We start from the raw sequence: 13,257 nt of genomic DNA on the forward strand, positions 1-13,257 counted from the left end.
TTTGGGGAACCTACAGATTTGAAAACCCTGAAAAAATATGGCTTAAAAAAATTTAGGGCATATTGATAAATCTTTATTGACAAAATATTGACAATGACATACTTCTTGGAAGTATATAGTGTGTTAGAATTCTAACAAATTAAACACAAAACACAAAAATATTTACATTCTGGTATAGAAGACATTAAGGAAACATTTGTCACTTGTTTTTAGTAGCTCTATAATCTTGGAATATTATAAGCTCAGTGCTTGAAACTTGCCCCCAATGAAAATGGCCATTTTTGATCAATCCTTGATATCGAGTCCTTTTTCCTGCATACTGCTAGTTTGGAAGATCTGCCAATTAAGAGCCGGCACCACCGAACAGTGGCCATCGGATTTAAAAAATATTAATTATGTTTCACCATGGGGATATATATATTTTTTTTAAATTGGGGAATTTTTTTTGTTTTTTGTTTTTGCAGCAAAAAGTCATAACCACCCCTCCGCTCCCTCCCACCCACATCCCCGCGTTGTCCGTTTGGAAGGAACACTATGTTTAGTTACTGCTACTTCATTTAGCTTTCACAATCACTTTGACGCCAGAAGTTATCATAAAATGTTTACAGACTGCACATTTCTCGTAAAATAAAATTAAAAAGCACACAGAACCTGTCTTAAAAGGAAAAAAAAATTACAATTCATTTCTGTCTTTAGGAACCGTTTTAAAAAAAACCCCAAACGGCTTTTTCTTTCTTTCTTTCTTCCTTTTTTTTTAAAAACACATGCAATTCAAGTTTCTGAAACAGGTGTGGATTTGGATTGTGCACGGCATTTGCTTTGTAAAGGCTGGGGAAAAAAACTGTGAAGTGCAAAAAATGTCCTGTTAGGTGGGGGGAGGGGGGGAGGGTTGTGTATATATATCTATATATATTGGGGTTTTTTTTCTTTTAATTTTTTTTGTCGTTATTGGATTTTAAAAGTGGACTGCGAGAAACGGAATACCTGTCAATCATCGTGTCTCGGTGGATAGGTTTTGATTGACAGATCCCCCTTTGCCAGAGCTGTGCCAGCAATGCCACATTTTGGACCTCTCGCTCCGTGTCTCTCTCTCTCAGCTGCCTCCTAGACGAGAACTGCATTTTGATGAAGCCTCTGCCTCTCCCCTGCACCGCCGCTCTCCGGGTGTGTGATCCTGCAACACTTTGATTTTTGTTTTGTTTGCTCGTCGGAAAAGTCCCAGTGCCAGTTCTTAGTCGTCTGAAGTGACGTCTATTTCTTCTGGGCTGGCTTGTTTGGTGGCAATTCTCCACCGGTTAATGTGATGAGTCCCTTTTTTCTTCTGTTGTGAGTCTGAACCTTCCTCTTCCAACTTTTGTCGCTTGAACTTTGTCCTTCTGTTCTGAAACCATACTTTTACCTGCGGAGGGGAGACAAAGGCGCGGGTTAGCTCGCTGGGCGCTCCTGCCCTCCCTGCGGTCCGGCTCCTTGCCCGGGCTCTCTCGGAGCTTTCCGCCTCGGTAAGGACTAGTGTAAGGAGGGGGGGATATGTGTGTACAGTGTACTAAGTGCCAAATGCAATGAAACCGGCTGGAAAAGGGGTCCGGGACTGCGTGTGTGTCCACACAATGCTTACATCAAGAGGCAGACACACAACGGATCGAGACACACACCTATCTATCTGCCTGCAGTTTGCTTGTGCCCGTGGAGGTTACACATGCACGTACATACACATGCGTGTGTGTGTGCCTCTACACAGACACAGAGAGCCACGACTTGCCTACAAGTCCGTAGACAGTAGGCACACACTCATCTCCGCACACGCACCCCGGCTCCACACGCACATCGCATCACGCCCGCCGACAGTTTAGGACAACGATCAAATCTGTCATCAACTGCAAATAATCTGATAGTTTCCCAATGTCGCAGCCGTCGTGGGGGCGGGGAGGGCTTCGCCCTTCCCAGGGTGGCCGCATCTGGAAGCCGTCCCGCATTTCTGCAGCCGGGGAGGCTGCGGGACCTTTCCCCGCGTGTCGGAGGGGCGCGGGGCCCCGGGGATCCCGTATCGGCTTCTCGTCCCCCTTCGGGCCAAGGTGCACCCACCACTCACTGTGCGTGTGAAAGTGAAAGTGCTCCAACTCCCTTTAAAATGAAGATTTCGGTGTTTTGTTTTGTTTTGTTTTGTTGTTTTACTAAGAAGATCCTTTCCAGCCTAGCTAAGGCCTCTCCTTTTCCAAGAGGGGGATAAGGGAAAGAGATGGCATTTTTGCCTGTTTTCCTCGGGAGAAATCCTCCTCCTCAAAAAAAGCGGGGGGGTGGGGAGGAAAAGAAGGGAAAAATGAAAAGCCCGCAGTACTTTCCGCAAGGGCTGCTGGCGAGCGGGCGGCCGGGAGCGATCGCACCCAGGCAAACCCTTCAAGTGCCGTAGAAAATGCCTCTCTGAATTTGTTCAGAGTCGAATAAATCTGACTTAACCATAGCCCAGATTACTGGAGTCATTTAATTACAGATAGTATTGATCCCGAAGTTATCTCGAGAGCTGGCCACACTCCTTGGAGCGGCCAAAGGTAAACACTGGTCCTTTTTCTTTTTTTTTTTTAAAGCAGTTTAAACTCTGGTTCTGTCTGAAAGTGCCTGATAAAGGCCCCAGCAAGGGGGGGAAAGGGGAACGGGAGCATTTTAATAAGCTGGTTTAACCCGCTTCGCTGCCTCTTCAGAACAGAGAGCGGCGGTGCCAGACACACAGCTCCGCCGCATTTTCATATTCTCCTAAAGTCCCCCATTAAAAAGCTGAGCGGGGAACAAGGGGTGAGTTTAATTTGCTTTTAGTTTGCTAATTGAAGGGGAGGACGGTTCATTTCTGCCCGCTGATCTCCCCAAAGCGAGCTCGTTTGTAGGGAACCGGGGGTTTGACATCTGGACAAAAGACCCCAAGCAGCTTCGGAATCAGACGGGACAAAGACCACCTTAAATACAGCTTTGCCAGTGGAAATAAGCCTGTGACCGGTCCCTTGTTCCGAGAACCTCATAAAAGTGGCGATCCCTTTGTCTTGTTTTGTTAGCCAGACATTTTAAAACAAAAGCCCCAACCTCTTTATTGCTTCCCCCCGAAAAGGGGGGAAAAAAGTGTTACAACTTAATCCCATCTGTTTACGGAGAACTTTGAACCAGGCTGCGGCTGGGGGTTATTCCCCCCCTTTAAGTACAGTGCCACATACTGTAGCAGGGACACGTCCCTCGGGCTGAGTCTCCCGGACAGGGAGGAGAAAAAATATATAAGCCAAACCCTACAACGTCTCCTCCAGCCACAGCAAGGAGAACGAACCATGCAGCTCGGGAGAAGCCGAGCGCAGAAACCCTCGTGCTAAATAACCCATCCGGTTCCGAGCAGACACACGCGTAACACGCATCCGAAACAGATTAACCCGGAACAGCGAGGGCAGACGGAGCGCCCCGAGCCGCTGTGGTGACAATCCTCACACAACTCAGTCCCCTGGCGGGCCAGCACCCGAGGGGACCCGCACCCCGTCCCTGCAGACGCGACACCCCTCAGCCGAGCCGAGCCTTCTGGCTTTGCTGCGAACCCAGGCCTCCCTGGTTGCGGCAGGTGCTGGGGACCAGCTGCAGCAGGACAAACCCGACGGGGCCCTCCGTCGGGCCCAGCGCGGGTCTAGCCCGCAAAGCCTCCACAGGCCGCAGGGCCGGGAGCAGAGGCCCGGTGCCGCTTGGCACCGACGTGCAGGGCCCGACGCCGGCCCCAGAGCCGCAGCCCCCGACGGAAGGAGGTCTCTCCTCTCACCTGAGTTTCCGTGAGGCTGAGGCTATGCGCCAGCTGCTTCCTCTCCGCTCCCACGACATAATGGTTCTTCTCGAAGGCATGTTCCAGCCGCAGGAGCTGGGACGGGGAGAAGGCGGTGCGAATGCGCTTGGGCTTCCTGGCCAGGGCGTTGTGCAAGAGGAAGCTCTCCGGGCTCGTCTCGTTCCCTGGCCGACGGGGCAAGAGCACAGATTAGCCCCGCGCTGCTCTGCTGCGGGCAGGGGACCCCTTTGCTCACTGCCCTCATTCAGGCCCCTCATTGCAAGGCCCGGGGTGCGGCGCAGGGGAGAGCCGAGGAATCAAACCCACTCGGGGAAGCGAGGGCCCGAGCCCCGCCCTGCCCCTCCGCGACCTCCGGGCCCCTCCGCGCACCGCGGCCCCTTCCCGGGCTCGTCCACCCGCTCCGGAGCCGCTCCGCACTCGCCCCTGCGCCGCTCCGCAGCGATCGAGGCCCAGAGAAAGCCCGGCCCGGCCCGAAGGCTGCTGCACGGGCCCGGGGGGCTCCGCTCGCCACGAAACAGCAAAATAAATACAAGGGGCCAAGTTGCATTCCCCACTTTCCCCGCCCTGCCCTTGACGAGCTGCCCCGGGTGGCCGGGAGGAGGCCTCCGCCTCTCCCCCGGCCCCTGCAGCCCGCGATGGGACCGATGCTGCGGGCAGGGAAACCTGTCATTTTGCTCCGAGAGGGCAGCAGCCGCCTCGGTGAGCGGGACAGAGGGGATTGATTTTTTAAAAGTAAATAAATAGGGATAACTCTCTCCCCCACCCCTACCCCATCCTTTCTTTCTTTCTTCCCTTCTTTTTAAATTTTTTTTCCCTTTGGGAAGCGGCTGGGTGCGGGGAGCGGCGGGACTGCGCGGGGTGGAAACCTGCCCTCGGAGGAAGTGGGGGACGGGGTGTGGGGGAGCGGGGGCATCGCCCCCATCGCCTGCCCCGCGCCGGGAGGTGGGGGGGGGGTAGTGCCCCAAAGTGCGTGGCAGGCCCGGCCGGCTGCACCGCGGCCTCCACGGCCGAGCTGCTCCCGGCAGCAAGCAAGGAGAGGCCGGAGACCCCCCCACCGAGGCCGCTGCTTGGTCCCCTTGCCGGCCCTGTCCCTTGCAGGCAGGAGCACAGCCCCGGAGCAGGGGAGCAAGGGGAGCGCCGCGCTGCGCCGGGCCGGGGAAGGGAAACGAAAGCCGGGCGAGGGGGGGTCGGGGCCGGCCGGGCAGGCCCGAGGCGGAGGGGCTCGGCCTCGTCCCGGGAAGCCCCGCGGGAAACTTGCGGCGCTGCTCCCGGGGCCCGTGTTTTGGTTGCAAACGACTGCAAGACCCCCTTCCCCTCCTCTCCCCGCAGCCCGCTCCTGAGCTGCCAGGCTCGTGGCGCCCACCCCCCGGGCCCCCGCGTGTCCGTGTCGCGGCGGGGCACGTACCTTGGAACCTGTGGCCCAGATACCGGTACCTGTGGATGAGCCAGGGGTAGAAGGTGGAGGGGTCCCGTTGCTGCGAGGCGAAGAGCGGGTGCGGGGAGTGGGAGGACGGCAGCGGGTGCGCGGCCAGGGCGTGGGGCGGGGGCACGGGGTGCACGGGCACGGCGGGGTTGGGCGGGTGGGACACGGCCTCCGCAAACACCAAGTCCGGGTTGGAGTAGACGCCCCGGCCGGCCGAGTGGAAGCCGTTGAGGAACGGGTTCATGGGGCTGGAGTTGGCATAGCTGAGCGCCGCGGGCCGGATGGGATCCTCGGAGCGGGACGCGGGCAGGGGGCTGTCTTTGGCCACCAGCGACTCGATGGTGAAGCAGCGCTTGGGCGTGGGCTGGAACATGCTGTCCGACGGCCGCGGCCCCCGGTGCGCTGCCGGAGCCGGGGAAGTTTGCAGGAGGGAGTGCCTGGCGGAGGCAGCGGCGCACTCATCAAGGGGCTGGGAGCAGCGGCCGGAGCGGCGGGGCCCGCCCCGAGTTGCCGGGAGAAGTTTCCGTCGTGCCGCTACGTCCAGAGACGGTCCATGGAGGTGCGCGGTCCCCGCGCCGGCGGGCGGGCGGGCGGCTAGTGCATGCGCCTAATTAGCGCGGGGATCACATCAACAGCTTCCTCTGAAGCCTGGTAAATGGCTTGATGATTGGTCGCTATTACTCGCCTCGAGGTGGAAGGGGGAGACTCTTTAAAGTGCGTCAGAGGGGAGGCGAGCGGGGCGCAGGGATCCTGGAGGGCTGGATCCCGGAGCGGATCGGACTGGCGCGGGGTGGGGGTGCGTGTGTCTGCGCGGCCCCGGCCCGGCTCCGCTCGGCTCGGCTCGGCTCCTCCTGCCGCCCCGGCCTCCCCTCCGCCGGCTGCGCCCCAAGGTAGGCAGCAGGGCAGGGCTTTCCAGGAGGGATTGGGGAGGGATCCCCGCCGGCTCAAGTTGCGCGGGTGGATTCAGCGGCTGTGGGCCAGATCCCGGACACCCGCTTCCCCGGCTGCGGCGTCTCCTCCGCTCCCCGGGAGCCCCGGGCAGGGCCGCCCGCAGGTACTCGCTGCCCCGGGGCAGTGGGGAGCCGGGATTGCTGCAGCCTCCCTGCCCTGCCCTTCACCCCGGGCCCCGGGAAGCTGCGGGCATCCCGCGGAGCCGGGGCAGAGCCACGCAGCTCCAGCCCTGTCCGGATTTTCGCGATTACCTTTGGGCTCGGGGATGATTTTAGGGCCGAGTTCTCCCGCTCCCATTGGCTGGCGCGTCGGCATAATGATGATCACAGCCTAATGCTGTTGGCTGCTGCTTACTGTTTATTGGTAGTTAAGGATCTATTATCTATTCATCAGCCTCCTATTTTTGCCAATTACATTCTTCTAAAGTGAAGTACCAGCAGGTATTTTGCACATTTACAATTAATGATAAAAAAAAAAATCTGGCGCGCTTTAAATCTATTACGCCGCGGTGTCATTTATCTTCAAGATGCAGAATTGCTGATGTCAATGACTGTTGCTGCTGAACTAGGGAAGGGGGGGGAAGCCTTGCAACGGGAGTCTGGTATTCCCTGCTTTTATTCTTGTACTTCCTTCCCCCTCTGCTTTTAAATAAAAATATCCATTTTCTCTCTAGCGTTAAAACACCCTGAAGTCGGTACAGAAAGATAGCGAGAAATACACACGCGATTTTCCCCTATTATCTGCCGAGTTAATCCTTCCCCCTCCCTCCACCTTCAGTGTTAGAAAGTTGTCTGGGTCGATCCAGCTGATATTTTCAAGATAACAACAAATAGAAACGGGCTGCATTTGTGCACACTGCGTAACGTCTGCATGCATCGATGTAGGATCCGCGGATATCTAACATACGAATATGGACTCGCTGTGCGAATATATTCTCCGTGTATAATGTAATATGCAGGCACTTAAATATTGTGGATAAGTGAATAAGTATTTATGCGAGTGCTTTTTTTTTTTTTATTATTTAGGCAGGGTGCTGATAATAGATACGCGCTAATCCGTGTTGTCTCCGGTATGTAGCGGTCTGGACCGCTATAGTTTTTTCCCTAGATCACCAGCCGGGGAGTTGCTGGTGGGGAAGCTCCGTAGCGCTGATCTGTGCGTTCACGATTGTGCGAGGAAAGTTGAGGCCAGTTACAGTCTGTAGATACCTGCGCCTCCCTCCCAGGGGCTCCCGCAAAAAGCCCCGCACCCCGGTGCACGTGTGTCCGGACTTGTTGCCAGAGTGGGGTTTGGCCTCCTGTGGCTGCTGTGCTTGGTGTCCTTTGAATCACGATTTTCCCGTCTTTCCCCCCGTGTTTCTCCTGACAGGAGCGTCTTCCTTGGGAGGCTTTCCCCGTGCTTTATTACGGGCTGGGCCGCGGACATACTGATCCCCCCAATACTATTTTTGTCCCTCTTCCACCGGAGCCGCCCTGGGCCCCCGGGAACCTCCCCTCGCGCCCGGGCTCGCGAGCAGCGGGTGAGGCCGGGTCGGAGCAGTGCGGAGCTCCTGTCCCCGGCTCCGGCTGTCTCCTGCGCGCGTCCTGGCCCAAGCCCCCGGCCGTCCCCTGGCACGGGGGTCAGGTTGCTCCAGGGACGGCCCGAGGGCTGCGGCTCTTGGCCGGCATCGCCTGGCCCGAGGTCCCTGCTCGGGCTGGAGCAGCGCAGCTCCGGCCCCTCCGATGCCCCTGCCCGCCCCAGCTCCGGGAGCGATGTCACCCTGGAGGAGCCGGGGTCGGTGCAGGGCGCGATGCCGCCCTGGAGAGGTCCCTGGAAGCGGCTGCACCGCAGGACCCCGTGTAGCTCTTCCTTGCCGCGGGGCAGATGCGGGCCGTCGGGGCGGCAGGTGGATCCCGGGCTCGAGAAGCAGGGCACGGGAGCCGGCGAGGCCTGCAGCCCCAAGCCCGGCTGTGTCTGAACCGCCTCCTGCCAGCTCGGGGCCCCCAGATCCCCGCCATGTGCGCAGGACACGGGACCCGACCCCCACGGAGAAGGGGAGGCCCGGGGGGGGCACCCCCCGAATCGCTGGTCATGCAATGCCCAAACCCGAGTGTCTTGGGGAGAGCACGGTCCCTGCCTGGGAGCAGGCGAGAGATCAGCGCCTGTGCGCGCCCGCGCTGCAATCCCCGACGGGCCCGGCCTCCCTGCCAGCGCCCCTGCCCCCGGGGGCTTGGCAGCGGTGGTCCCTCCCCCAGGCTGCTTGCCTCGGACCCGGGATGCGGTGTGACACGTGCATTTAGGATCAACTGCCCGTCACGAAGGCGCACGGCGCCGGGGGCCGGTGTCTGATGTGCAGCGACGGGCTCCGCAGTCCCCCGGCTCCGTCCGCGCCGGCCGGGCAGGATCCGCGTGTGCGCAGCGCCGCCTGCCGGCCGGCCCGGCCACCGCGCGGTTCGTGCCCGGCCCGAGGAGCAATGCCATTTTGAAACCACATTAAATGTTAATGAAGGCAGAAGAGATGGAGGGGCCGGGGACTGGATCCGCATCCCGGTGAATCGGGGCATTGCCTGCCCGACCGAAAAGCTCTTATCAAATTATTTCTATTGAGGAGACTGTGTTTCAGGCTCCTCGTTCAGTCCGAATCACAGCAGCTCAGGACAGAGGGAAAATTGTTACCAACTTTCCCTGTTTAGGTAAAATATACCATCGCTCCAGACACGCAAGCCTCTGACCGAGGGGTTTCAATGGCGAGTGCAAAGATCAGAGAGACGGAGTTGTCCTGTTAGTCTGAAGTCCAGGAGAAGGCAGGGTATATTTGCACGGTACAGACTATCAAGAGTGTGCGTGTATGTACAGATGCATACATACAAACATACATCCATACATACATATATATATATACACATACATCCCCAAAGTGCTTGTGTTTGTGTGTGTGTGTATCCAAAGGGTATGGAGAATACACACACACAAACACACGCATATACACACATTTTGGGTATATCTAGATATCTATATTGTATCTTCATATATATATATAAATATATTCAAAGTGCATGTGTATGCGTGTATTATGTAATACAGGAAGTGTAACACACAAACTGCATGTGTATTTGTGTGTATTATATATATAATACATGCACACACATACACTTTGGGTGTGTGATATATATTTATATAGATATTTGGATATATATATAGATAAATCTATAGCTATATAGATATAGATATATCCATACACTTCGGATACACACACAAATACAAGCACTTTGGATATAGATATCTCCAAAGTATGTGTGTGTGTGTATATATATGTTTATATTCATGTGTGTATATATATGTATGTGTGTATACACAGAGATTATATAGACATATAGTGTGTGTTTATATAACCAAAATGTGTACGTGTATATATATGTGTATGTGCGTGTGTGTGTACATATTTATATAACCAAAGTGTGTGTGTGTGTGTGTGTGTGTGTGAATGTACCAAAAGGTTGGACAAGCTGAAGTTCCCTTCATCAGACCCACAGAGAGAGACTGTCTCGCAAACGGTCCTGAGCGGACTTTTCATGAGTACCTACGCGGGGCAGTGCTTGTTTCTGGGAAAACAGGCGATGAGCTGAACTCGGGGTTTCTGGCGAAGGGGGCCTTTGTAAAGCGGCCCGTGCCCTGCCCCGCGTGCCCGGGACGCCCCAGCAGGGCTCTGCGGGGCCGGGCTGCCGGCTCTGGGCCCGGCTCTCGCCCCGGTCTCTGCCCATCCGCTGGGAGCTCACCCTTGCCTAGCCAGAGGCCCAGCAGCGGCTGGCGGGTGAAACCTCCCCAGCCCCGCATGTATGCTAGGAGCAGGGCCCTGGAGGGCAGGGGGCTGCATTTGATCTGGGGGTCGCTTCCTCTGCTCCCCGGCGCCGGCTGGGGATGGCGATCCCGCAGCCCCGTGCAGACTTCTTGCCTTGGCCAGAGGGAGCGTGAGAGTGACCCGCTGCACCTGGTCCTTATTTCCCTCAGTGTTAGGGTCACCCCGCACAGGCTGCCAAGCCGCGGCCCCTTCGTTTCGCCGCCCGGGAAGGAGACACGTCCCTCGCGCAGCGCTGCACCCGCCGGGCACCGCCTTGTCTCGGCGTCCCGCTCGCGGCTGACCCCGGGGCTGTCCCCGCCGTGCTGCTTCTCGTGCATTTCCCCCCTCCCCAGCAATTGCAAATAGTCCGTCTTTTCCCACTGCGTCCCCGCTCCCGGCCGCATCTCCCTGACCGCTCCCCGCGTCTCCGGACCGGCCTCTGCGATCCTCACCCCCCGCCTGATCACATCTCAGCTTCTTCCCCGCCTGCCGGCTCGGCCCCAGGCTCCAGGCAGCGTTACCTGCTGCAAAAGGGCCCGATCCCTGACCCCCCCCCCCCCGCTCCCAAATGTGGCCACTTTCGGGGTCTCCTGCAGCTCCTCAGCGACCAAGCTGCAAACCCTTGGTAGGGAGAGAGGGGGGGCGAGGCTGCCAGCTGCAGGACACGGGATCCAGCGCGGCTCGCCGGAGATGAGGCCTTTCTGCCGGCTCCGACCGCCCCGGTGCTCGCGGGGGCGCCTCCGCAGCGAGCCGGGAGCGCGGCGCTGCTCCCCGACGGCCGGGCGGCCCCGGGGTCCCGCAGCCCCGAGCCGACGGGCGGTGGGATCCTCCCCCAGGGCGCACGTGCCGCTTCCCCCGGGCGTGTGTCTGCTCCCGTCTCTTTTGCCCGCGAGCGAGGGAGGAAAATGCACCCAGACACGCTTGCCCGAGGGGGGGGGTCTCTCCCAGACGTGCCGGGGCAGCCCCGCGAGCCGCTGCTGGACGGCGGGTTTGCTTCGAGGGGGCTGATCCAAAAGGCCACGGAGGCGGGGAGCGGGGACACACGCCCGGCCCGGGGGTAGGCTTTAAAGCAGGGGCAGGAGGCAGCTGCCGCGACGGTCCAGCCCGGCTCATCTCGGGGTTCGGGGGCAGGCGCAGGCTGGACCCGGCTGCTGCTCCCGCCGTCGGGCAAGGGCCGGAGCCGCGGGGAGGGCTAGCGGGGTCCCGGCTTTGCTGAGACGCTTCTTCTGCCCGAGCCCAGGGACGTGCCGAGGCCGGCGGGATTCATTGCACGGGGTTTCGGTAAGACTCAGCTCCCGGGGGAGAGGGGGAAGCGGGCCAGGCACGCGGGGGCCGGCTGGGGGTGCTCCCGGCTCGGCTCGGCTCGGCTCGGCGCGGGGCTCCGGGGGTTCAAGCAGCAGCGAGCGGGCAGGGGCCCGGGGAGGAGGGTGGAGGGAAGCCCCCACCGCTGCTCCCCGCAGGGTCTCGTGCATGTCTTCCCCCGTTTTTGCACGGCGGGGACGACCCTGCCAGGCAGGCTTGGCTCGGACGGGGCTGCAGCTCTGCTGGGATCGAGCCCTTCCCTGGAAGTCGCCGTTTCGACCGAGTTCAGCAGGCTGGAGCGGGGGCTCCGCGACTTGGGCCACGCACGGCAGAGCTTTCCCCCTACACTGTGCAGCCTACCCCTGCCCCGCCTCGGGACAGTCCCCGTTGCTGACAAGGCATAAGACAAGGGTAGAGGCCAGTCCAAAGCGCCCTGCTCCTGCGAGCATTTCTTGTGCGGATTACCCCACTTCCCTCCGCAACGCGCCTTGGAAGAGCCCGACTGGAGGCGGGGGGCTCTGCAGGGGTGTCCGCGGGCATGGGTTAAACCATCGCTCAACAGGCCAAGTTCCTAAGTGAGAAAAAGAGAGGGCCAGTTTTTCTGCTGGTGTAAAGTAGAGCAGAGGTATTGGTTCCAGGGGAATTTTGCCCTTTTTCACCATCATCAGAGACTTGGACTCAGTAATGATAACAGAGGGAGGGAGCAATGCAGAAGCATAGTTGCAAAAGAAGGGTTGTTTTCAGCTTGGCTTGGAAAGGACATAGCTTAGGCCCTGCTTGGGGAAACTGCAGTCACTGAATCTGTTGAGAGGAGGAACTGCTGTGCAGTTAGTTGGTTGTTGGCTCAACAAGATCAAAAATGTGTTTAGCAGATTAGAAACCCAGATGACTTTCACTTAGTAAAACTCACCTATGTGTATGTATATATGTAGGTATGTACGTAGGTAGGTTGGTCGGTTTGTGGAACCTAAGGGGTTTGTTTTAATTTTAATTTTAATCCATAGTGATCCGTGGTGACTTTTTCAGATTCAGGCCAGGTTTTTTGGGGAGAGGTTGTTAACAAAACAACATTATATAGAGTCTGGGCTTTAACATTGTGTTGTGGATGCAAACTACTGCATTGCTGAAAAGCTGACATCTCACAGCCATTTCGGCTCCTTCAAACCAGTAAGACGTGGAAAAGTATCTTCTTGTCCTATCCTTTTTACTGTTGCATGACTTCAGTGTAGTTACTGTTGCTTTATTAAGTCAGAACTAGGGGCAAAACAGGTATTTGGAATAATAGGTAATGATGCTTTGGAACTTGTGCCACAAGTTTGTGTATATACAAACACTGTACCAGCTCAGAAATTGGCACCATGTTGTGAAAATCTTATTTAGGCTTTTAGTAGGCAGGGAGGAGAGGGATATATTCCATTAGTCTAAACATTTCTGTTTTCCATAAACGAGTGTAATGAAGTAAAATAAGTGCATGTAGCTGGATGTGTCTAGTAGATGAATACAGAATAGAACCTCTGGGTTCTAAATACTAAATAAAATGAGCTTGATGCTCCTTTTTCTGTTAACATAGGGAAACGATCTTCATTGTTTATACAATCACTCATTTAACTGTTTGGAGGCAACAGCTAGAAATATTTTCAGAGAGGAAAATTATAGCTGTTCAGAATGATAAAACTATAACAAACCTATCTCCAAACGAATACAGTTGAAAAACAGCAAAAAAAAAAAAAAAATCTTCTTTACAGGGCAGCATGGAAAGTTTTAGGAAATTTAACTCCATACTTGAGACAGAAACAGCATAATCAACTCTTTGAATGTAACTGTGTGGAAGATTTAATTGCTAAAAATTTTAGCAGTGGTTAAAGTATTACAACTTCACTAAATGGGAAGCTTCCTGGGGAAGGCAAATTTACAGCCTATGTGAACAGAAACCAAAAGAAGTATTAACTTCAAATGATACAGCTG

At 56.6% G+C, this 13,257-nt stretch overlaps 1 protein-coding gene and 1 long non-coding RNA gene across 7 annotated transcripts in view; one reads left to right on the forward strand and one right to left on the reverse strand.

Moving 5' to 3' along the window:
• Positions 1–51: 51 nt before the first annotated feature.
• Positions 52–6,422, reverse strand: EMX2 (empty spiracles homeobox 2). Of its 2 annotated transcripts, XM_006262700.4 has the most exons (3): positions 5,205–5,985; positions 3,779–3,963; positions 52–1,399 (listed from the first exon to the last, which is right to left on the reverse strand). In XM_006262700.4, the coding sequence occupies exons 1-3, from the start codon at positions 5,593–5,595 to the stop codon at positions 1,232–1,234; spliced, it is 744 nt and encodes a 247-aa protein (XP_006262762.1). In that variant the 5' UTR covers positions 5,596–5,985; the 3' UTR covers positions 52–1,231. The 2 variants fall into 2 exon arrangements, with proteins under 2 accessions (XP_006262762.1, XP_059586075.1); XM_059730092.1 differs by lacking the exon at positions 3,779–3,963 and having other exon boundaries at positions 1,296–1,399; positions 5,205–6,422.
• The window catches only part of LOC132251218 (uncharacterized), a 59,693-nt gene continuing 52,467 nt past the window's right edge, over positions 6,032–13,257 (forward strand). For 2 of the 5 annotated variants that reach the window (XR_009463129.1, XR_009463128.1), the window contains exon 1: positions 10,959–11,271. This is a non-coding gene — a long non-coding RNA (uncharacterized LOC132251218). Of the gene's footprint in view, positions 6,113–10,958; positions 11,272–13,257 lie in introns of those variants that run through there. The other 3 variants (XR_009463131.1, XR_009463130.1, XR_009463127.1) reach the window with 3 other exon arrangements.

This window comes from Alligator mississippiensis, chromosome 6 (assembly GCF_030867095.1).
Source record: "Alligator mississippiensis isolate rAllMis1 chromosome 6, rAllMis1, whole genome shotgun sequence".
NCBI classification, from domain to species: Eukaryota; Metazoa; Chordata; order Crocodylia; family Alligatoridae; genus Alligator; species Alligator mississippiensis.

What these genes read in the sequence shown, in the direction of transcription:
- EMX2 (XM_006262700.4), bottom strand. Translation starts at nt 5,595, where the DNA reads ATGTTCCAGCCCACGCCCAAGCGCTGCTTCACCATCGAGTCGCTGGTG. An exon ending in TCTGGGCCACAGGTTCCAAG is followed by an intron (nt 3,964 to 5,204) that starts GTACGTGCCCCG and finishes CCCGTCGGCCAG; the next exon opens with GGAACGAGACGAGCCCGGAG. An exon ending in TCAGCCTCACGGAAACTCAG is followed by an intron (nt 1,400 to 3,778) that starts GTGAGAGGAGAG and finishes TCCCCTCCGCAG; the next exon opens with GTAAAAGTATGGTTTCAGAA.